The following is a 24,258-nucleotide window of genomic DNA, read 5'->3' as shown; positions in this document are numbered from 1 at the left end:
TTTAGAGGCTGTCCTGGAACTAGCTCTGTAGACCAGGCTGATCTCAAACATACAGAGATTGCCTGCCTCTGCCTCCCCAGTGCTGTGATTAAAGTCATGTGCCACCACCACCCAGCGAACTTAAGGAAATAACATTAAAATATTAAAGAGTTTCAAAAAACCAAACAAATAAAAACAAAAAACCCCAAGCTGGCTGGTGGTGGCACATGACTTTAATCACAGCACTGGGGAGGCAGAGGCAGGTGGATCTTTTAAGTCCCAGGCCAGTCTGGTCTACAGAGCAAGTTCCAGGACAGCCAAGGCTACACAGAGAAACCCTGTCTCCAAAAAAAAAAAAAAAAAAAAAAAAAAAGGTGTGTGTGTGGGGGGGGTCCACTGGAAAGATGGCTCAGAGGTTAAGAGCACTGACTGCTCTTCCCGAGGTCCTGAGTTCAATTCCCAGCAACCACATGGTGGCTCACAACCATCAGTAATGAGATCTGATGCTCTCTTCTGGCATGAAGACAGGACACTGTATACATAATAAATAAATAAATCTTAAAAAAAGAAAGTGGGAAGAGCCAAGAAATATTTAAGTTATTCACAAGATACACGTGTGTATGTGTATGTGTGTGCAGGTGCGCGTGCGCACGCACATATGCCCATAAGCAAGGTTTACTATCCCTTGACACTAGAGGCTGCCTTCTTTCAAAAATGTTACAAAATCACTAGTATGCAAGTCAACATGTTATATAATGTCACCCAAAAACACTCTGAGTGAAGTAAACCCTGCTATGCTAGAAGAACTCTTGAAGGATTTGGAGATGGGCCAAAGCTGGCACACACTAGAAATAAAAACAAGAGACTTGAAATAAAATATGAGGAGATTGCTAGGTACTTGGAAAGTAAAAGGAAGGAGGAAGTTGCTACTTTGAAGATGATGAAACCCAGTCATTCCCACAGTCCCAACCATATCCCTAACAGTGCCATAGCTGTCATACAGGAACTCATAGAATACTTGCTATGATGTAAAGATTTAAAAGAACATACCAAAACAGTGGTACCAGAAACAGCTTTTGCAGTCACATCTAAAGGAAGGCCAGAAGCATTCAGCTTAGGAAACCTCTCTCAGTGTAAGAGGATTACCAGCCACGAGCTCAACAGTTTTAGCTACTTATTCCTTAAATTAGATCATGTGCCATATGGAGACACTGGGAAGACTGGTGGGCCTGTGAGCTGATTAAATGGAACTCACCAGTGAGAGAGGGCTGCATGCCTGGGTTGGGTACTTGGGAGAGTGTGCTAGGCAGCTTCAGCTGACCCAGAGAACCATAATGGAATTTAGACTGACATAAAGTCACCAACTATAGGCCCAACTCTATAGCACTTCAACAACTTTATTGACTAAATGTTTTTTCCCAAGTTTACAGCGTAAACTATGGGCTTATTCACCAATTCTATCTAAACCCCTAATTTAGCAGGGACCTTAGTTTAGGCTAAAGGATATAAGTGAGAGTCTGAGTTAGAAACGTGCTGATAATCCACAACTGGGCAGTAGTCCTACTTTTTACTGTTTACAACATCTTTAGAAAATACACAGGATGGAGACAGGCCTTGGAATGCATCTCTGCCACTGGTCTGCTTCAACGCCTCTGACAGAGTCACTGTCTTCCTACTTCAGGACATGGTGACACTATGGCAGCCTATGCATTTTGCAGAAGTACATAGGCCCAAAATTAGCCATGAGGTTTGGAATTACCAGCTCCCCAACTTGGCAGGAGGGGAAGAAAGAGAACGTGTCCATGAAAAGCTTTCGGAAGTGAGACAGGTCTTCCACTTGAACCTTGACGCTATACTGATTGGCCAGAAGCTCAATGGCACCTTGCACCACATACTCATTCTGTAAGTGTGACAGTGAGCAAGTGGAGTAGACAACGTGACCTCCCGGCTTGGTGGCAAGGAGTCCGGCCCTGAAACCAAGAAAACAAAGCAATAACTAGTATACTTCTTGGAAGAATGTGAGCAGCAGAGGGCTAGGAACATAGGGAGAGGGCAGTCTACTACCCGATGGAGTAGACCACACCCAGCTCTAGGAAGCCTCCATGGAAGAATCCTTTGATGGGACTGGAGGTTCAGCAGTTAAGAGCACATACTGTTCTTGTGGAGCACCCAAGTTCAGTACCCAGCATCCATGTCTCAATTTTCTGTAACTCCAAAACCAGGGCAGGGGGATCCTTGACCTGCATGGGCACCTATACTTATGTGGACAGCAGCTTCATGAAGACACATGCATATACATAATTTAAAATACTAAAAATTAGCTGGGCGGTGGTGGCACATGCCTTTAATCCCAGCACTCGGGAGGCAGAGGCAGGCGGACCTCTGGAGTTCAAGACCAGCCTGGTCTACTGAGTTAGTTCCAGGACAGCCTCCAAAGCCACAGAGAAACCCTGTCTTAAAAAAACAAAAACAAAACAAAACAAAAAAAAAGCAAAAAAAAAAAAAAATTAGCCTAGGGGTTGGAGAGATGGCTCAGAGGTTAAGAACACTGACTGTGCCGGGCGTTGGTGGCGCACGCCTTTAATCCCAGCACTTGGGAGGCAGAGGCAGGCGGATCTCTGTGAGTTCGAGGCCAGCCTGGTCTACAAGAGCTAGTTCCAGGACAGCCTCCAAAGCCACAGAGAAACCCTGTCTCGAAAAAAAAAAAAAAACCAAAAAAAAAAAAAAAAGAACACTGACTGTTCTTCCAGAGGTCCTGAGTTCAATTCCCAGCAACCACATGGTGCCTCATAGCTACCTTGAATGAAATCTGGTGCCTTCTGCTGGCATGCAGGCAGAGACTATACACTAAATAAATAAAATAAAAATTAAAAAAAAATTAGCCTAAAAAAATGATCCTAACTCTGCATTGGTGGAACACATCTTTAATCCCAGCATTCGGAGGCAGAGGCAGGTGGATCTCTTGTAAGTTTGAGGCCAGCCTGGTCTACAGAGTGAGTTCCAGGACAGCCAGGACTGTTATACAAAGAAATTCTGTCTCAAACAAAATCAAATAAATAGAAAGAATGATCCTTTGAAGCCTAGTCTGGTTGTGAACTAAACCCCGATATGCTGGCTATCAGTTGAATTCTCTCCTCAGTCATACAGACCCTTGCCCCTCCCACTTTCCTCTTTCTCCTCTCCCTATTACGCACACACACACACACACACACACACACACACACACACACACACACACAATTTTTTTCCCAACTGTGTAGCTTTGCAAGAGCAGACAGTACTCTAAACTGCTGAGTCATCTCTCCAGCTGCTTTCTTTTTCTGAGACAGGGTCTCACTATATTGCCCAGGCTGATATAGATATATACCACCATACCTGACAGCATCTGCTTCTCAAAAACATGCAAGTCACTGGCACTGATGGTAAATGGAGAGAGTGCAGTTATTATTCTCTATTTTTGGTTGTGAACCTAGCCTTTAATAGCTGAGTCATCTCTCCAGCCCGTAGTTAGTATTTTAGAAAGGACAATCTCATAAAGGCTATCACTTCCAGGCAAAAGATTCTTCCCTGTGATGGTCTCAGGAGACTAGGCTCTAATGTCTGAGAATCTATATCACTCACGCGAGAAGCTGCACCTGCAGCATAGGCAACATCTGTCGCTCCTTCTTCCTTGACCGCTGAAAGATGTTGTTCTCTTCTTCATGAAGGGAGTGGCGGTCTGTGGTACATGGCACATCTACCAACACCTACCCAGAGTGTTGAAAGACAAAGCATTAAAGGTCCTTCTAGGCTCTTCTGACTTAAGTCAAAGCAATTTAGGCCCCAAGCCAACCAAGTTCAATGGAAATGCTAGCTCTAACCATTCCTTCATTGCAGAGTACCTGACAAGGGTTCTCATTTTAACCTGACAGAGAACTGTGAAATAATAAGTAGAAAAATAGCATATTTAGAAACACTCATAGTAGCCGGGCATTGGTGGTGCACACCTTTAATCCCAGCACTAGAGGCAGAGGCAGGAGGATCTCTGTGAGTTCGAGTCCAGCCTGGTCTACCGAGCAAGTTCCAGACAGGCTCCAAAACAACACAGAGAAACCCTGTCTTGAAAAAAACCAAAAAAAGAAAAAAGAAAGAAAGAAAGAAACACTCATAGTTAAAAAGCCAAACCAAGCCAGGCATGATGGTACATGCCTGTAATTCTAGTCCTTAAGAAACAGAGGTAAGGCCAAGTGTTGGTGGCGCACGCCTTTAATCCCAGCACTCGGGAGGCAGAGGCAGGCGGATCTCTGTGAGTTCGAGGCCAGCCTGGTCTACAGAACGAGTTCCAGGACAGCCTCCAAAGCCACAGAGAAACCCTGTCTCGAAAAACCAAAAAAAAAAAAAAAAAAAAAAAAAAAAGAAACAGAGGTAAGAGGATTGTTATAAGTTTGAAGGTAACCTGGTTTTCCAGGCCAGCCAAAGGTACAGAGTAAGATATTATCTCAAAAAGGCAGGAGAATCAAGAGCCACAACCAGCCTCAGTTTACACAGTGAGTCTGAGGCCAGCTTAGGTTTCATGAGACCCTGTTTCAAAACAAAAGCTGGGTATAAATAATTGTAATTTAATAACTGATATGAACCTAGGGAAAAATCTTAGTGCTTCAAGGCTCTTTCCTTGGCTATTTACTGAAAATATCCAATTTATACATGATACAGTACTTAATTTACAGATATTATATAACAGAATCAGAATTCAAAATTATCTTAAAACAATGTCAGATGTACAAGTCCCTAGGCTCAATCCCCAGCACTGTTTGAAAAAGAAGAAGGGGACTGGACAGTGGTGTCAGTGGTGGTGGCGGTGGTGGTACACCACTTTAATCCCAGCACTCGGGAGGCAGAGGCGGGTGGATCTCTGTGAGTTCAAGGCCAGCCTGGTCTACAGAGTGAGTTCAAGGACAGGCTCTAAAGCTACATAGAGAAACCCTGCCTCGAAAAAACAAAACAAAACAACAACAACAAAATCATCTTTGGAAAGATTTTTTTTTAACAAAGTAGAAACATGAAGTAAATTACAAATAACCCAGTTTTCAACCAGGCATTGGTGGTGCATGGCCTTTAATCCCAGCACTCGGGGGCAGAGGCAGATGGATCTCTGAGTTCTAGGCCAGCAAGCTCTACAGAGTGAGTTCCAGGATACCTATGGCTTCACAGAAAAACCGTATCTTGAAAAAAAAACAAAACACCCTCTCCCTCCTCCCCAGTTTTCAATATTGATATATTCCTTGGTGAACTAATAAAGTACATACAGAGTAAGAAAAATGAACAGGGTGTGGTAACACTCACTTGTAATCTTAGCAATAGGAGGTAGAGGCAGCAGGATAGGAAGTTCAAGGTCATCCTTTCCTACATAAGCAGCTAGTCTGACGTCAGCCTAGGCCTCCTGAAACCCTATCTAAAAAGAAAGTGGGGTAGGGGGGACAGGGAGGAAAGTTGTGGAAATTCTTGCTATCTCCAAAAGCTGGCTGGACTCGGCAGAATGACTACAGGACACTCATGGATGTGGGGGTCCTGAGTCCTCATGCACATGAACAACAGAGCTATGTGATTTCATCGAGACTAGAAAATCAGTGACAAATATATTTTTACTTTGGTACCAATATATCCTGGATATTGCTTAGTAATGTCAACTGTGAAAGCTGTTGATCTTATCCAGTCGATAAGGGATAGAAGCTGTACTGTTATATCAAACATTTGGAAAAGGCAAAGCTTGTCAACATCAGACATGGCACAGGCATCTCCACACTAGGTAGCATCCAATGTGTGATTACATCATATGCCAGGACGGTTTGCTACCTGGATCTCGGCCTCCAGTGTGTTTATGATTTATGTTCAGATAGACATTTAATTACTTGAAAAAAAAACTTTTTGACTTTCGGAGGGAGGAAGGAAGAGAGGAGAGAGGGAGGGGGGAGAGAGCATGTGAATGCAAGGGAAGGGTGATTGCCCTGCTAGGAGCATGCAAAGTACTAACCGCTCTCCCAACTGCTGTGCAGATGCAAAATAAGGAAGAATGGTGTAGTCTGTTGAGCCCTGAGGTAGCATTCTTATTCGAATCTAAAGTGTCGAACACTTCCCTAGCACACAGCAAACTGAACACTACTATTTCGTTAACGAACAAATTAATGGAGATATCGTCCAGCCAAGGCTGTTTCAAATGCTCAAAGCACTGCCAAGTAAAATGGGAGGGAATTCATTCTATGTCGCTCCACGAGACATAACTAGAGTCAGTGAACAGAAAATGATGAGGAATGTGACAATGAAGATAATGTTGAACACTTACTATAGTCTGTGCAAAGGCATTCTTAGTCAGTCACCTATGGGACGGACAGTACAATGAACCACACTGAAGAAGTTAAAGCACAAAGGAAAGCTTAACTCACAAAGTTTCCAGCTGGCAAGCCATGAAGCCAGGACCTCAAACCAAGAGCCTGATCCAGAGTGCTAACCCTTACCCATAAGGCATGAAACCTACAGATCTGTGTTGTTGTTGCTGTTTTTCAAGACAAGTTTTATCTTTGTTGCCCTGGCTGTACTGGAACTCACTCTGTAGACCAGGCTGGCCTCAAACTCAAAGATTCACCTGCCTCTGCCTCCTGAATGCTGAGATTAAAGGTATGTACCATCACTGTCCATTTTATACATGTATACAATATATAGGGACCATAAATCACATTTTCAATACGTGATTTTAGAGCATGCTAATTAAAAGAAGATAACTAGGGGCTCAGTGGTTAAGAGCACTTGTTGCTTTTGTAGAGAACCCAGGTTCAACTCCCAGCATCCACATGAAGGTTCACAACTGCCTGTAACTCAAGTTCCAGGGAATCTGACTCCCTCTTCTGACCTGTGAGGGCAACAAACACACATGTGGCATACACATACATGAGGGCTAAACACTTGGAGCTGGAGAGGTAGCTCAGTGGTTAAGAACACTGACTGTTCTTCCAGAGGACTTGGGTTCAAATCCCAACACCCACATGGCAGTTTAAAACTGTCTATAACTCTAGTTCCAGGGAATCTGACACACTCATACCAATGCACATAAAATAAATAAATTATATTTTTTAAAATAGACTTAAAAAGCTAAACACTCATACACACAAAAATAAATAGATATAAAAGAATTTTTAAAAAGGAAATAACTTAAAAATATTAAAAGAGTTTCAAAGCTGGGGGGTAGTGGTGGTGCACACCTTTAATCTCAGCACTTGGCAGGTGGATCTCTGTAGGCCAGCTTGGTCTACAGAGCGAGTTACAGGACAGACAAAGCTACACAGAGAAAGCCTGGTCTCAAAAACCAAAAAATAAAAAGGGGAGAGTCAATAACACAGCTGGAGGAATGTGAGAGACACTGTAAGTCTGATAACAGCATTTGGACAGTAGCAATACCAATGGGATACAGAAAACATGCTCATTGCCGGTGGAGGCAAGACTGGAGGAACCTCTAGAGAATTTCTCAAACGTTGTCAAAATCTTAACTAATAGAAACCATTAACAGCAAATTTACTTCACAAAGCATAGAATTGAAAAGGACTGAACCTGAGGATATTTTAATTCATTAAAAAGTCATAGATGTCAATATGAAAACATCACACTGTCATTTCTATTTTGAAAAAACTCCCAAGTTTATATTTTTATATACAAATTATATAAAGGCTATAGAAAAATAAAAATAATAGTTATCTGCAGGAAGAGGGAGTAAATGGCTGTGTATAGGTCTAAAAAGAAAGCTTATTTTCCACCTGATACCCTTTTATACCTACTGAATTTCACACTATGTGCTATATTAATATTCAGAAATAAATAAAATGTTCTCATTCATACTCATCTTTGTGAGGGTTTCCAAGCAACCAAGTGACTTCAGAAATAAAATGTGCCTAATAACTTTTTTCACACTCAGTTAAGTTCAAATTCTTTTTGCTGCCAACTATCTCTAATGAAAATAGTAGCGAGTCATCTAAGCTGAACTGAGAGCTCTGCAAATAGCTCTTTCTCCAAATCACTCATGGAGAACTTTCTAGGTCCAAAAACAGCCCCACACATTGAAAACACAGGGGGTTGGATCCTACCCCTAGGACCTGAGGCCAGAACACGGAGGTCAGAAATCACTTACTCGGTCATAGGTGTCTCCCTCCAGCTCTCCCCACCTCCTGCCATCCCATGAGGTAACTCGAACTTGGTTCCCTTCCCTGATATCTTGAGGCACGTAACTGTGAAGGACCTTCTGTAGTCTGCCTGTTCGGGAAGTGGAGAGATCGTTGGCAGCTAGATTGCCTGTGTGGAAATAAAAAGGGTCTTCAGAAGCTACAACTCAACGGCATATCACACAAACAAAAGGTGTCGATGAAAAATGAAGCCAATTCTCAGGTATAAACAATCAACCCAGACCCCAGAGACAGGGATATTATATATGTGGCACCAAATTGGTCTCTCTGGAGTGAAGGTTGTGAGGACAAATATCTACCAAAAGGAAAAGTAAATAAACAAAGCAGATCAAGAAACAGTATTTCTGCCGGGAAGTGGTGGCTCACGCTTTTAATCCTAGCAGTTGGGAGACAGAGGCAGGCAGATCTCAGTGTGTTTGAGGCCAGCCCAGTTTACAGAGCAAGTGCCAGGACAGGTTCCAAAGCTACACAGAGAAACCCTGTCTTGAAAATACAACAATAAAAAGTATTCCTAAAGAAATATGGTTTCACAGAAACAGTTGACCTGAACAAGGGGGAGCTCTTGGACCCCAGACTGATGTGTGGGTAGACAGACAGCATGGGACTGATCCAGACCCCCTGAATGTGGGTGTCAGTGAGGAGGCCTAGGTAATCTATGGGGCCTTAGGTAGTATTTATCCCTGGCATACAAAAGGATTTCGGCTGCCCATCCCACAATGAGGGATGCTCTCTCAGCCTGGACTCTTGGGGGAGGGCCTAGGCCCTGCCCTGAATGAAATGACAGACTCTGGAGATCCCCCATGGAGGGCCTCATCCTTCCTGGGGCCCCGAGTGGAGATTGGGTGGGGGACTGGGGGGCCTGGTGGGGAGGGCGGGGGAGGAAGGGAGGGAGAGGGAGCTGGGATTGACATGTGAAGCAAGCTTGTTTCTAACTTAAATTAAGAAAAAGCAAGAAAAGGAAAAAAAACAACAGAAATATGGTCTCTCCATTAACCACCTCTTATTCTAAAGCCTAGACTGGCAGTGAACTTGTGGTCACCCTGCCTCCCTGCTAGGTTTACAGGCATACACTAGCCATGCCAATTTATTGTTTGCTTTTGACACAGCTTATTGCTATGCTGCCAAACTGTCCTCAAACTTTTCAAGAAAATCTATTTCAGCTTCCTGAATAGCTGGGACTATATGTGTAGAGCACCCAATCTCTTTGAAACATTTGTGTCTTAGGTATCCACTGCTGTGATAAAAAACACCATGACCAAAAGCAACTTGGAGAGGAAAGGGTTTATTTCGGCTTACAGTTGATAGTCCATCATGGAGAAAAGACAGGGTAGGAGTCAAGGCATTAACCTGGGGGCAGAAATGGAAGCAGAGACCACGTAGGGGCTGCTTATCTGACTCCTCAGTTTGCTTTCTTCTATACCCAGGACCGTCTGCTCAGGAGTAGTACCCACAGTGGGCTGGGCCCTTCCATATCAACAATTAATTCACAACTGCTAATCTGATGGAGACCTTTTCTGAGCTGAGTTCCTCTTCTCAGATAACTAGCTTGTATCAAGGTGAAAAACAAACAAACAAAAAACAGGACAATATCTCTCTCTTGGACTTCAGTAGACACTATAGGTTATTCACCTAGGATTTACTATTATCATCTTATCCCTTAATAACAGAATCCCAACTTTATCAACAGAGAGCAATGTGCACCAACAGAGTACATCTTGTAATTTTCTTTTACAACTAAGTATGACTAAATCTAGGTTTGGTTAGTGAACTGTAGACATAAATATAATGTGAGACCTCTGGGAAGATGTGTATAAAAGGCTAACACAACCATTTCCTTCTGCCTCAAACTGAAATGGGCTGGCTGACATTTTAGCAGCTATCTTGTACCATAATTCTAATCCTAAAAATGTTACCTATAAACCAGGCAGTATTGGCACATGCCTTTAATCCCAGCACTTGGGAGGCAGAGGCAAACAGATCTGAGTTTGAGGCTAGCCTGGTCTACAGCAAGAGTTCTAGGACAGCCAGGGATACAGAGAGAAACCCTGTCTCGAAAAACAACAAACAAATAAGAAAGGATACCTAAACTAAAGGTGCAAAAATAAAAACAGCTAGGGGCTGAAGAGATGTCTCAACAGTCAAGAGCACTGGCTGCTTTTTCAGAGACTTTTTGTTCAATTCCAAGCAACCATGAGGTGGCTCACAACCCTCTGTAATGAGATCTGTTGCCCTCTTCTGACCTGTAGGCATATATGCAGGCAGAAGCATGTATAATAAATAAATAAATCTAAAAAAACAAAAACACCCCAGCTTAAGTCCTTGACAACTATGGAGACTCCACACTGATCCCTAGACCTTCTGGACATTGGAAATTTTTTAGACAAGCATCTCATGTATGCAAGGCACATTCCTATTGTAATAATTTACTACCTTACATTCTTCTTTATTTTTACTCACGTATATATAAATCTGTGTCACTGCATGCCTGTGGAGGCCAGAAGTGGAAATCAGATCCCCTAGAGTTACAGGCTGTTTGGAACTGCTGATGTGGGTACTGGGAACAAGAGTTCACAACTGCTGAGTTACCTCCCCGCCCTACCACCTTTTTGAGAAACATGAGTTTAAGAAATACCAGGTTGCAGCTGGGAGTTGGTGTCCCATGTCAAAAATGCCAGCACTCAGGAGGAAGAGGCAGGCAGATTTCTGTGAGTTTGAGGCCATCCTGGTCTACAGAGCGAGTTTCAGGCCAGGCTCCAAAGCAATACAGAGAAACCCTGTCTTGAACACAAACAAACAAACAAAAACAGACAGGCATTACTGGCACACACCTTTAATCTCAGTAGCACTCAGGAGGCAAGAGGCTAGCCTGGTCTACAGAGTGCCAGGATAGGCTCCAAAGCTACACAGAGAAAACCTGTCTCGAAAAACCAACCAACCAAGCAAACAAACAAAAAAACAAAACCCCAAAACAAACAGAACCAGAAATATCAGGTTGTTTTTAGTACTATTATATGAAGAATGTTCCTGTAAGACTGATGCTAAGGCAGGCCTGTGGCACTTGCCTGTAATGCCAGCACCTTGGAGGCTGGGGGAAGAAATCAAATCAAGAGCTTGAAGTCTGGGCTAAAAATGGGATTCTGTGTTTAAATAAAAAACCAAAAGGCTTGATGATAAAAGACAGCTGACAGCCTCAGAACAAAGAGAAATGAGAAGTGGGATCTGTAATGAAGAACTGCAGGTGTCTACTAGGAGGAGGTTTTGCTTAACATTTAAAAAAAAAAAAAACCAGATACTCTGTTCTGAAGGAATTTTCAGGAGGACACAAAGTGAGAAAGGAAAGATGGTTTCCAGCTCTGCTTCTGTGTTCAATGCTTCTAAGAGTTAACATTCACAGTCCATCCAGAACTCAGTTTCCCCTGCATAAACAAGAGGACTGACAAAGGAAATCTGAGTTTCATGCTTGTCCTGATACTGTGACCCTATTTATGTTCTGGGGTCAAGAAGTCAGTGACTTGGGTGAGTACCTGGTGTTATGATACAGTTTGAGGGGGACCTTGGCGGATTCTGCGGCAGGCAAGGTTGACCAGGCAGACAGAGCTTAAGTGAGAACTTTTATCAGAAAGGAGAGGGAAAGGGGAAAGGAAAGAGAAAAGAGGTAAAGAGAGACAGAGAGAGAACAGAAGAGGGAGCCAGGAGAAGTCCTGTCTGCCCCAGGGAAACAGTGGAAAGAGAGAGGGAAAGAGAGAGCAGAAAGAGCTGGAAAACACGGAGACAGAAAGAGGGTGGAGGTCTTTCTTTTAAAGGGGTCCTTTGCTCCTAGGCTGACCAGGGTACTGCCTGAGTGCATTCTGCCAGGTGACAGGGGCAGGCCAGCATAATGCCTGAACCCTTACACCTGGGATGAAGAAGAGGTGCAGCTAACACCTTGGAAGCATTTCTCCTTTGCTTGTTTCTTTCCTCTCTCTTCTGATGGGGTCTCACAGCATTCAAACCGGCACAGCCCCCAGCATGGCGCTCTTGCTCTGGACTCACTTGTTAAGCCTGTGCCAACATCTTTTCTTTTTCAACCTTCCTAGTTGAACTTCCAGAAGGATGAAAGCAAATCATGCATGGGCCTATCAGAGGCTAGAGGCTAACTCTAACTGTGCAAGCCAGCTTCGGAGTCACAATAACAGAAGTTTCACACCTAACAGAAAGGCCCAAGGCGGGAGAGGCCTGGCTATGCTCTGGGTCAGATGTGAACACATCCCCTGTGGCTCTCTCAAGCCTAAGGGAAAAGGTGACTTGTACTTTAAGGCAGGATGTCAATCAGTAGTTGGCTAAAGTGAACACTTATAAATGCCACGGTCACCTGTGATACTGAGACACAGAAAGCTTCAGCCTGTTCCCAAGGAAGTCATAACTTATTTATTTAATTTTTGGAGACAGGGTTTCTCTGTGTAACAGCCTTGACTGTCCTGGAAATCGCTCTGTAGGCCAGGCTTGCCTCAAACTCACATAGATCCACCTGCCTCTGCCTCCCTCCTGAGTGCTAGGACTAAAGGAATTCATAATCTTGAGCAGGGAGAAGATACATATCCATTGAGTGATGCTATGGCATGGGGTGCACAGGAAAAGGAACCATTATGGACAAGCCAGCAGCAGCTAGGAGAGAAGACTTCCTGGAGGTAGTACAGTTGACCCGAGGCTTAGACACAGAAAGGATTTAGATGACACAGCTGGGGTGGGGTGGAGGAATCCTAGAAAATGTTACATGAACAAAGGCAGCAGGGTGTTGGAAGGAGTATAAAGAAATGAGACTGTCTTAGAGACAAATCAGCAAATGCAAAAGGGTGAGAGGGTCAAGTGATACATTTATCAGAGCCCTGATTTAATCTGCCTGCAGAAGCCTTGATCAGCCATTTTTACAGTCCTGGCTGTCTTGGAACTCTGTTTTTGTTTTTCAAGACAGGGTTTTTCTGTATGGTTTTGGAGCCTGTCCTGGAACTCCCTCTATAGACCAGCCTGGCCTTGAACTCACAGAGATCCACCTGCCTCTGCCTCCCCCGAACGCTGGAATTAAAGGCATGCACCACCACTGCCCAGCCAGTCAACTGACAATAATCTTAGCAAATTATTATTACCCCTCTAACCCTGGGACCAGAAAGCTTATCACATTCAGTGTGCCCTGACTGGAGTGAAGTGATGGACCCCAACCTGCCTAAGATACCATCCCACGACTTACGGCAACAGCCAGTCTGAAGTAATGCCAGTGTTTTCCCCCCAGGAGCTGCACACAGGTCAAGCACAGTATCTCCAGGCTGCAGACCAAGAGCCAGGACAGGCAGCAAGGAGGCAGCATCCATCAGGTAGTAATCCATGAGTCCTAGGCTGCCAAGTCTGGAAGAGAGAAGGCCATCACACTTACTGGGAATCAAGGTGATCAAGTCCATGCCCTTTAGGGTCAGTGAGCTCCACTCAGCAAAATTATTTTTCAGACATTCATTCATCTATATAGTGTCTACTACTCATTCATTGATCTATATAATATTCACAGTGATTTTTTTTAAGAAATAAGATAAAGGTCTCATGTATCCCAGGCTGGCCTCAAGCTTGCTATGAAGCTGAGAATGACATTGAACTTGAGATCCTCCTGCTCCACTGATGAACTGTGGAATTACAGGTTTGAGCCACCACACCTGGCTTATGCAATGTGATAAAACTCAGGGTTCTCTGGATGCTTGTAACTAAGCTACATCCCCATTCCTGAGTGATCCTTCTGAAATCAGATCAATTGACTTCAAACTAGCCACACGTGCTTCTATCTCAGGCCTTTCAACCACTATGCCTTCTGCCCATAACACTCTTCTTCTAATTGTCCCTGATGTGCTCCATCATTTCTATCAGGCATTGCCTCAAAGTGACCTCTTCAGAGCCACTGCAGTCCCTGGCTAGTCTACCTAAAATAACAGACAGCATCATTCCCATCACTTTCTGTCTCCAGCTGCACTATTTTTCTTTAAAGCACTTGCTCTTCACTTTAAATGTGCAACTGTGTATGCGTGTGCCTGTTTATTTTCCCATATTAGAATGTAGCTCTGGGAGGACAATGATTTTGCCTGGTTTGTTCCCAAGACTTGAAACAACACAGTGCTTGGCACATAGCAGAAACTCAATTTTATTGGGCTACACATCAAGACGCAAAGTTCTTCACTGGTTCAGAAAGAAGGGCTCATCAATTGTATGTACTGGGGTTACCTGAGTTGGGCCGGATGAGGACTCACAGGCCTTCATTGGGTAAAAGGGGAAGAACATTCTAGGCAAAAGAGAAAAGAATGAAGGGCTGGAGAGATGACTCAGAGGTTAAGAGCACTGGCTGTGCTGGGCGTTGGTGGGGCACGCCTTTAATCCCAGCACTCGGGAGGCAGAGGCAGGCGGATCTCTGTGAGTTCGAGACCAGCCTGGACTACCAAGCGAGTTCCAGGACAGCCTCCAAAGCCACAGAGAAACCCTGTCTCGAAAAAACCAAAAAAAAAAAAAAAAAACACCTGAAGACACTGTGAAAACTTGGGCTATGTCTTTGAACAGATAAAGAGAACTTAGCAACGTCTTTAGGAGGAAAAAAAGTGTAGCTTCACTCGAGTTCACTAAGCATGCCAACTAGTCGACAGTCCAAGGAAGTATGACAGGGATGAAGATGTCAATGTTGGATGTTGTTAGAGTTTCTCCTATTTGTTTTTTTTTTTTTTTATGAGACAGGGTCCAGCCCGGCCTTGAACTCACAGAGATCGGCCTGCCTCTGCCTCCCGAGTGCTGGAATTAAAGGCGTGCGCCACCACCACCCAGCAAGTTTCTCCTATTTGTAATGATGCTTTGTGTCTCATTGTTCATTAGATGCCTTCAAACTCTTTGAAGTTGTCAGTAATGGCACTTTACGACTTTGATGCAAGATTTTAACCAAAACCTGAGTTCTTAGTGGGACTTAGTGGGAAAGGCTGGAGAGATGGCTCAGCAGTCAATGGCACTGGCTGCTCTTCCAGAGAACCCAAGTTCAACTCCTAGCACCCACATGGCATCTCACAACCTTCTCCAATTCCAGGGGATCTGGCACACACTTCTGCTCTGCAGGAGCCTGCACACAATGGGGACATACACTCACATATAAAAATAAAAGATAAATAAAATATTTAAAAGCATACTGGGGACATGCCTACATTCTCAATGGTAGAATGCCTGTGTAGAATAGATAAAGCCTTGGGTTTAATCCTTAGTGGCAGGAAGAAGGGGAAAAAAGGCCCAAGATGGGGGTTGAAAAGCAAGACAAACACAAAAAGCCTTAAACCCCGTATTAAGGATTTTGGACTATAACCTACAGGAAGTAATCAAAAGGTTTTAGGGAAATCACCTGGTTAGCTAGTTTGGGGTTTAAAAAGCTGGGCAGGCAGTGACAGAGTGGGTAGAAAGGGTGGATGATCAAGTCACAGGACTTCCTGACCCATAGACCTGTCACCATGAGGACTGTTAGTTGGTGGTGAGCAACCACTCCCCTTCCTAAGATGGAGGGCAGCAAGGGTAGCCTTGGAACAGACTCAAAGATACAGAAACCTAACAAGACAATGACCCTAGAAGGGTGCAATGAGACATGGCACAGTACCACTGCCAGCCATGATAATCCCTAGGCCCCAAGTTACAGCACCCCCAAGTCTTCACGAAGAGGCTCAGGCTTCCATAGGATAGTTTCAAAATCAAACCACACTTGGGTTGTTTGTACCTCATGTTTCACAAAGATTAATAAGAGAAAGGCACAGAACTGCAAACATACAAGCAACAGCTAATAAAAGCTACCCTCATCAAGTCTTTTCCTTCTCGCCCTCCTTAAACTGGTTCAGTTTGGGGAATCTGCTAAAAGTCCAATGCTATGTCACAGATATTATCAGGCTATTCATAAATTGACAGAACCTCCCTGGACTGCTGAGAGAAAGACCCACGTGATTTCATAGGAAGCCCAATGGGGTAAGGGATGATGGGGTCATAGGAAGCCCAAGGGGAGAAGGAGTTGGTAAGAGGCAGTGAAAGGACAAACCATCTCCAGAATCTGCCACACTGCTCACTTTCTCTCTTCTCTAAGAAGCCCTGTAAAGGATGCCAATACTTTAACTTAGATCACACAGCTTTTACTCCTTGACTCCGTGGGCAGCCAATGCCTCGGGACTGCTTGCCAATGCTCACCCAATCTATCTCAGTACATGCAGTAACTAAATGATCTTAAGTGAAACAGACGAAAATACTGACAGTCTTTCTTCTTCTTCCTTTCTTTTTTTTTTTTTTGGTTTTTTGAGACAGGGTTTCTCTGTGGCTTTGGAGGCTGTCCTGGAACTCCCTTGGTAGTCTAGGCTGGTCTCGAACTTACAGAGATCCGCCTGCCTCTGCCTCCCAAGTGCTGGGATTAAAGGCGTTCGCCACCAACGCCCGGCTCTGGCCTTGATCTTAAACTCCTGATCTTCTTGCCTCTACCTCTCAAGTGCTGTGATCACAGGTGTGTACCACTGCACCTGGCTGTGAGAGGTTATTGACAAATGCTGTCATAGGCTCTGTGTTAGATGTTTCAGTATGCCAAATTTCACTTCCTCCTTGCCACGATCCTAGAGGACAGCTAAATCTGCACTCCTCAGCCAGACTTTCTGGGTCTCAAACCTAGCCCACTTCTCATTAGTTGGGTGACTTTCAGTAAGTTATTTCTCTGTACCTAGGCCTCTCCATCTGAAATAAGAGTACCTATAGTAGCCCAATAGTAGAGTGTTTGCCTAGTATGACAGGCTCTGGATTCCAATATTCAGCAAAAGAAAATGAATCTGCTATTATAGACAGGACTCTCAGTTTTTTTGTTATTTTGGATAGTAACAACTTCAAACTCCTGAACCTCCTCCCCTACAGTTCTGTTTTGTTTTGAGACTGAGTCTTGTTGTGTAGCCCATCTAGCCTCATGCTTTATGATAACAAGTGCTGGTATTATAGGCTGGTACAACCATGCCCAGCTTCCTGTTCTTGACTGTGCAGTCTTTTCTTACTGCATTTCATACACATAAGCATCTCCTCAAGACACTGGAAGCTCTGTCTTTCTTCAGATCTGTCACTCACTTGCATTCCTAGGCAACCCCTATTTCCTACCAAAGCCCACTTCCTCTTGTCTCATTTTCACAGGGGCCTGCAGGGGTACACAGTGAGGCAGATGCATTTTCACTGGAAAGGATGCAATGGGTTGCTCTTGTGAAAGGCAGATGTTTTCTATAGGAGACAGTAAGTCAGAACAGGTTCCCAGTGCTGGTTCTGGGGCTCAGACCACCTAGGTCTAAATACCAACTATACCACTTACTCTCTGAAGGATCAAAATCGAATAAACTCCTTAACTTCTTTGCACCTCAAATATAAAAGAGGGCAGGTATTTCCATAAGAGTGTTAACAGAACAAAAAGAGTGCCAGGACGACCCTCATGGTTCCAGATCCTACCTAGCAGGAGGGAAGCGGCTGATATCTCCCCTGGGAAAAGTGAAGCATCGAAGGTTTGGACTGTAGTTCAGGGATGGAGGTGGAGAGAGGTCACTCTCAGGCTCCAGTTCCTGGGGAGAGATGGCTTCTTTCACAAAGTCCTTGGCACCCAGGTGCTCCAGCTTAGCGCTCACATTATCCCAAGCATCAAAATTATTGACCAATGCACTATACTTCTGTTCTGAGAGAAGACTAACACGAATTGATGGCCAAAGATCCCCAAATTGTACACTGTAGGTCATGTCAAAATTTTGCAGAGCAAGCCGACTAGCAGGGAATTCTGGTTCTGTGGTAGCCTAAAACAAAAACAAACAAACAAAAAAGGCAAGCAGATCAATCTTTCTAGTTTTGACTCTCTCTTATCACCTGACTTTACTGTTTTACCTAGGGTTTCTGTTGCTGTGATGAAACATCATGACCAAGGCAACTTGAGGAGGGGAGGGTTTATTTCAGCTTACACTTCCAGGTGACAGTCCGTCATTGAGGGAAGCCAAGGCAAGAACCACAGGAACTAATGCAGAGAGCACAGAGGGGTGCTGTTTATCGGCTTGCTTACTCATGGCTTGCTCAGCCTGCTTTCTTTTTTTTTTTTTTTTTTTTTTGGTTTTTCGAGACAGGGTTTCTCTGTGGCTTTGGATGCTGTTCTGGAACTCACTTTGTAGACCAGGCTGGCCTCGAACTCACAGAGATCCGCCTGCCTCTGCCTCCCGAGTGCTGGGATTAAAGGCGTGCGCCACCAACGCCCGGCTCAGCCTGCTTTCTTATAGCACCCAGGACTACCACCCACAACAGGCTGGGCCTTCCACCATCAATGACTGATTAAGAGACGGCCTTACCCTTACCCCCTATGAGGAGTGAGTGGGGATGGGAGGAAAGGGGAGAGAGGAGGGAGAGGGAACTGGGTTGGTATGTAAAAAGAAAAAGAAAAAAAAAAGCCCCACAGCCAAATCTAATGGAGGCATTCTCAATTGAAATTCCTTCCTTTCACATGACTCTAGCTTGTGTCAGGTGATATAAAACTAGTTGACATATCTACCAACACGTCTGAGCCCCGAGACAAATTCAAACCCACTCAGTGCTCTCTCCTGCCTTTGCATCCTACCTCTGCCTACCAAAGGAGAAATTGGGAATTGGGAGACTGAAGAGTTAGCCTTCATATCACAGCAATGTGAAGGGACACAATACCTCTTATAGTAACTGTGTAGGGGTCTTCAAGAAAGACAGCCAATGCTAGGCACAGTGGTGCACACTTGTAATCCCAGCACTCAGCAGGCTGAGGCATGAGGATCCAGAATTCAAAGTGAGCCTTGGGGCTACAAAAGCAAATTTGAGGCCAGACTGAGTTACACATCAGGAGTCTCTTAGCAAGGTGGCAGAATGGGTGTGACTACCACGTGAGTTAGATCTTTGGGAACCATTTGGTAAAAGGAAAGAACTGATTCCCACAAGTTGTCTGACTCCCCCAGGTATAACATAACATATATGTGCACACATGCACACACCCATACTCATACCAATAAATACATAGATGTCATTTTAAAAAGTTTCCTGTAAGTAATCCTACAACTCAGGGGATAGAAGGGAGGATCATTCTTGGCTACACAGAGTTCAAGACAAATTGGGATACAAGAGACTATCTCAAACACACACCCACACACACACACACACAGAGAGAGAGAGAGAGAGAGAGAGAGAGAGAGAGAGAGAGAGAGAGAGAGAGAGAGAGAGAGAGAGAGAGAGAGAGAAACATGTAAGTCTCAAAAAATGAAAAGGGGCAGTGGGTGAGGGCCTGAGCTGGGATGCACCTCAATGTGTGCTCAGTGTGTGACAGTACTCGCCTAGCACATATGATCCCCTAGATTTGATAACTAGCACTGAAAAGTAGAAAGGGGACTAAGTAACTCAAGAGAAAACTCTTCAAGAAACTATTTCCTCAAGCCCTGGGAAGGGTTGAGGTTTAAGCTTTTTCAAGACAGGGTTTCTCTGTGTAACAGCCCTGACTGTTCTAGAACTGGCTCTATAGACCAGGCTGGCCTAGAACTCACAGAGATCCACTTCCTCTGCTTCCCCAGTACAGGGATTAAGAGTGTGTGTCACCATGCCCATCCAGACACTTTTATTCTTTATAACCCTGTTTTCAGAAACTTGTTCATGTCTACTAGCGTATGAGAGCTCTATGACAGTAATGCTCAACAGGATACAAAAACAACAATAATAATGAATACCTTTCACACCTGGAGCAATGAGAGTCACTTACCTAAGACCGTGCAGTGAAGGGGCAACATGATGCACAGAATCATAGAGCTCAGTTGTTTTAGAAGATTTCCTAGACCCCAGGAAGGCAGAATCAAGACAGTTCAAAAGTCTTAAGATATGAATTAAAGCAGAAACGTCCAGGGTGACTGTTATGGGGCTAGCAGTGAAGGACTCGAGTCCGATTAAAAAGGAACTGAAGACTTCAGATGAGGAGTCCACAAGTTGGTCTGATGTTGCAACAACTGAGATGCTATAGCTTACAGTTTTGTTCCTGCAACTTCTGCTCTAACCTGGGTTTCCGTTATGGTCATCATTTCTTCTTATTGGGGGGACTCTTGCTCCGACCATGACTTTTCCTGTGGTGAGGACTCTTGCTCCTGTTCTTACTTTTATCACCTCGAGGACTCTTGTTCTGCTTTGGTGATCTGCTACGGTGAAATTTTTCACTCTGTCCCTCACTGATGCTCAAGTGGATACACTCACTGTGTTCCTGAGTATCCCTTTGGGTAGGACTGCTGCTCCGGTTCCAACTTCTGCTCCGATAGAAACCCCTGTCTTGGGGACTGTTGCTTCGATTACGAAGGGAACTCTTGTTCTGGCTCTGACTTTTCTCTTGGAGGATACTCTGGTTCTCACTACTATGACATTTACTAATAATAATGGTTGAACTACAGCTGGCATTAGTGCTACAAGTGGAGCTCTTGGGTGACGGCAAAGAAGAGCTGTAGGGAATCTGAGGGGATTCTGTGAGTGGGCCTGGAGAGGACACAGCATAGGTATGAAGGCCACAGGGAATAGTATTGGGGCAAAGTCGAGCTCGAGGGACAACAGGTAAACATCGGGGGTCAAAGGGTGTCCTCAGAGGGATAAAAGAATAGATGTGGGTAGAACAAGGAGGTACCACAGGTTTGCTATTGGGTGGTGGTGAACCCCTGGGAGCTGTGTAAGTGCCACAGGGAACTACAGGCTGACACTGAAAAAGACGCGTAGAGCAATTTAGGGGACTAGAGAGTGGGGATGAAACCACAGAATACGTATGGGTATTGCAGGGGGATACTGGAGATGGTCCGTGGGGACTGTTCTTAGGACATCTATTGGACGATAAAAGATTACAAGGCAGGCACTGGGGATAGGAAGTAGGGGCAACAGTTTTATGGATTCCTGGGTCCACTGTAGTCTCTGGGGGAAGTTCTTTTCGTAAGAAATTTGAAGTAGTTGTGATGGACGGCTCCATAAGGGGACTAGAGAGGCCACAGGACCGGGAGGGAGGCTGAGGAGAGGTGTTGGTCTTATGGGACTTAGGATGATCATGAGGAGTGTGGTGTAGTGTGTTGACCAGGGAACGACACCTGTAGGGAGCGCGTTGTGAATCTGAGAATTTGGGGGACTTCACTTGAGGGGGAGCTGGGGTAGGAAGAGGGGGTTCATTATAACTTCCGGGAGACTGAGGTGGAGCTACAACCTGGTTGCCCTGGGGAGATGGGAAATACAGGGCAGGATAAGGACACTGAGGAAGAGGTGCTTCTATGGGGCAGGGAGGACCGGAAACTACATCACCTGGGGTTAGCAAGAGGTAAGAGTTCCCCCCAGTCTGCCAAGATAGAAAGGATTCTAAGCAAGACTTGTGGGAAGACTGAGGCTGGGATGAGCCAGGAGAACCAGCACTCTCAGATGGTAGGTTGATGATGCAGTAAGGACTCCTAGAGGCAGATACCTGGGACTCTGAGCAAAGATGGGAGTACTGAAAAGAGCCCTCTTGGGGTAAGATGGGAGAGCAAGGCATGACTGCCTGAGAAGAAAGTGGAGGACCACCACTGTTTTTCCCAAGAGATCCATCAAGCTGCAGTTTAGGTTCACAAGAGTCTGGAGGCTTAGGGTGGTCATGGTAAAGGCTGCCAGCCGGTGGGGTAGATGCTGAGGAAAGAGGAGGGTCATTGTAACTTCTCCCGGACGACCAGTGAGAAATGGATGTGGGGACCACCGGTCGGTGAGCAAGAGGAGGTGAAATTGTAAGGCCAGTTCTCAGGGGCTTATGGGTAAGAAGGGGTGAAATTATGGAGTAATTTCCTTGGGAACCAGGCACACAGGGAGTTGAAATTACAGGGCCAGTCTCTAAGGATATGCGAGTGAATTGAGGGGAGGTTACTGGGCTGGTTCTGGGTGGCTGATGAATAAGAGATGGGGAAGTCACCGGACTACAGTAACAAAAGCACGGGCTTGGAGGACACGGACGCTGAGATCTTGGGGAACCGGTCCAGTTGCAACAAAGGTTACGTTGAGGAGAGGGTGACCCCTTAAGGCTGAATCGTTCAAAACAAGGGCTCGGAGGGGATGAACCAGCTAACTCTTGGTTGTACAGCCTTCCCAGGAGTGGAGAAAAGGGTTCAAACGAACACACCCCCTGTGGGGGTGGGGAGGAAGATAAAGGGGGCTGAGGGGGTGGGGAGGGAATCCGTCGGGGTAAGCAAGGAGATGTAATAGTGAGGCAAGAGAAAGGGGGGTTGGTGAACCTTTTGCCTGCATTTGGAGAAAGGCCAGTAGTACAGGTTAGGTGGTCGTTGAACTCTTTCCTGGGCCCCAAAGGCACCTCAAAAGTGAGGACAGGGTTGAATTCCTTACGGCAGGACGATGGAGACCCAGGAGGGAAGGGGCAGTTGTTATGATCTTTTGCTAGGGGTGAGGTTGTGGGGGCTGAAAGTTCAAGGAGGAAAGGAGAAGTGGTCATGGGACAAGAGGGGAAGGGGAAAAGGGGGGAAAGAAAAGGGGAAAGAAGGGATGGAGAGGGTAAGGTAAAGGTAAGCAAGAAAAAGGAACATGAGGCGATGTGACGTCACCAAAAGAATGACAGAGTAGATGACTTAACATAGAGGGGCGGAGTCAGGAGGCTGCTTATGCAACATGAAGAGACGTGGTTAATAAAAGGGCACACAGAAGTGTGACAACAGCTTCGAAAAGGTTAAGGTCCCTGGAATAGATGTCCCGAGTGCAACTGTGAGCGACCGAAAACACAAGGACTGGATAAGCGTCCCTCTAACGTCCCCCCGCCAGACCTTACCCATTTCTTCTTATATCGGTGTCTCCGCGGGACCGGCGTGAAGTCCACGAGCTTCAGCAGTTTCCGAACGCCCCTTACGACGGGCGCAGCCATTTCAGTGGGCAACGCCAAGAAACTCCGACCGGAACCGCAGCTGCGTACTCTCGGGTTCCGGGGAGGACTGAGAGCCGCTTAGACTAGCAGCGGCAAAAGGGGGAGGGAGTTAGGCTTGCGGCTCTCCCAGGGTTCCGCCTGCCTCCGCACGCCAAGTGCAAACACCGCCCGCCAGAGACCCGCTGGGAGCCCCGCAGCGGTGGCTGTGCTAGAAAATCTAAAGATGCTCACGAGGTGTGTGTGCGGGGGAAGCCTCTGGGCTCAAATTGCATAAAGATCCCGAGGTAGAGCAAAATTAGGCCGGATCTGTAGGCAGAAGCGAAATTGCAGGAAATGCGTAGAAGCTTCAGTTTCAAGATCTGGCTTTCACATGATCCTTTTCAAGACTCGGTACCTAGTTTTGTATTCCTTCTGAGAGACTCAGATTTTGTAAACTAACTAAGCCCAACCACACCTGACTCCACCCACCACTCAGGATCCAAGGGATAGGAAGGAGTGATCCATATTTTTAGAAATGATCGCCTGGGAGGGAGGGAGGGGCGGGGCGGGCATCTGACAACAGTATTGTTTTGTTTTCTCTCTTTTTTTTTTTAAATAAAATGCTGCTGGGAATGGATAATTGGAAACACCTGTAATCCTAGCAGTTTGTAAGTGGAGGTAAGAGTTGTAGGCCAGTCTGGGCCACAGGAGACTTAGTCTCAGAAAAATCAAAGACTAATATGTATTATATCTTAAGTTTTAACTATCCTGTAACCTTACTTTTATTCTTATAATGTATTGCCATCTGGTACATATTACCTTATAGTCAGCTAAGTTATATTTATTTATTCGTTTTTCGAGACAGGGTTTCTCTGTGGCTTTGGAGGCTGTCCTGAAACTAGCTCTTGTAGACCAGGCTGGTCTCGATCTCACAGAGATCCTCCTGCCTCTGCCTCCCAAGTGCTGGGATTAAAGGTGTGCGCCACCATCGCCCGGCGTGGTTATAATTTTTTAAATGTTAAAAATATATCAAGCAGAATATGGAACTTGTGGGCCAGTTACCCTTATGGAATTAGTGAGCTCCCGTTCACCAATTCAATGAGGCTGTCTTAAAAAAATACAAGGTGGAGAACATACACCAACCTACAATTTTTTTCTTTTCTGTTT

The 24,258-nt window shown here is 45.1% G+C and overlaps 1 protein-coding gene across 2 annotated transcripts; it reads right to left on the bottom strand.

The window, feature by feature from the left end:
- Positions 1-1,356: 1,356 nt before the first annotated feature.
- Nsun4 (NOP2/Sun RNA methyltransferase 4) lies at positions 1,357-23,178 on the bottom strand. 2 transcript variants are annotated; one of them, XM_040756931.1, is made up of 6 exons: positions 23,020-23,178; positions 17,670-18,004; positions 13,408-13,562; positions 8,132-8,292; positions 3,601-3,725; positions 1,357-1,949 (listed from the first exon to the last, which is right to left on the bottom strand). In XM_040756931.1, the coding sequence occupies exons 1-6, from the start codon at positions 23,110-23,112 to the stop codon at positions 1,673-1,675; spliced, it is 1,146 nt and encodes a 381-aa protein (XP_040612865.1). In that variant the 5' UTR covers positions 23,113-23,178; the 3' UTR covers positions 1,357-1,672. The 2 variants fall into 2 exon arrangements, with proteins under 2 accessions (XP_040612865.1, XP_040612866.1); XM_040756932.1 differs by lacking the exon at positions 23,020-23,178 and adding an exon at positions 19,966-21,609.
- Positions 23,179-24,258: the final 1,080 nt, after the last annotated feature.

The sequence above is a fragment of the Mesocricetus auratus genome, unplaced genomic scaffold, assembly GCF_017639785.1.
Source record: "Mesocricetus auratus isolate SY011 unplaced genomic scaffold, BCM_Maur_2.0 Super-Scaffold_100014, whole genome shotgun sequence".
In the NCBI taxonomy this organism is placed as follows: Eukaryota; Metazoa; Chordata; class Mammalia; order Rodentia; family Cricetidae; genus Mesocricetus; species Mesocricetus auratus.
Note: the sequence above shows the minus strand (reverse complement) of the source record. Positions and strands in the feature narration are given on the sequence as shown.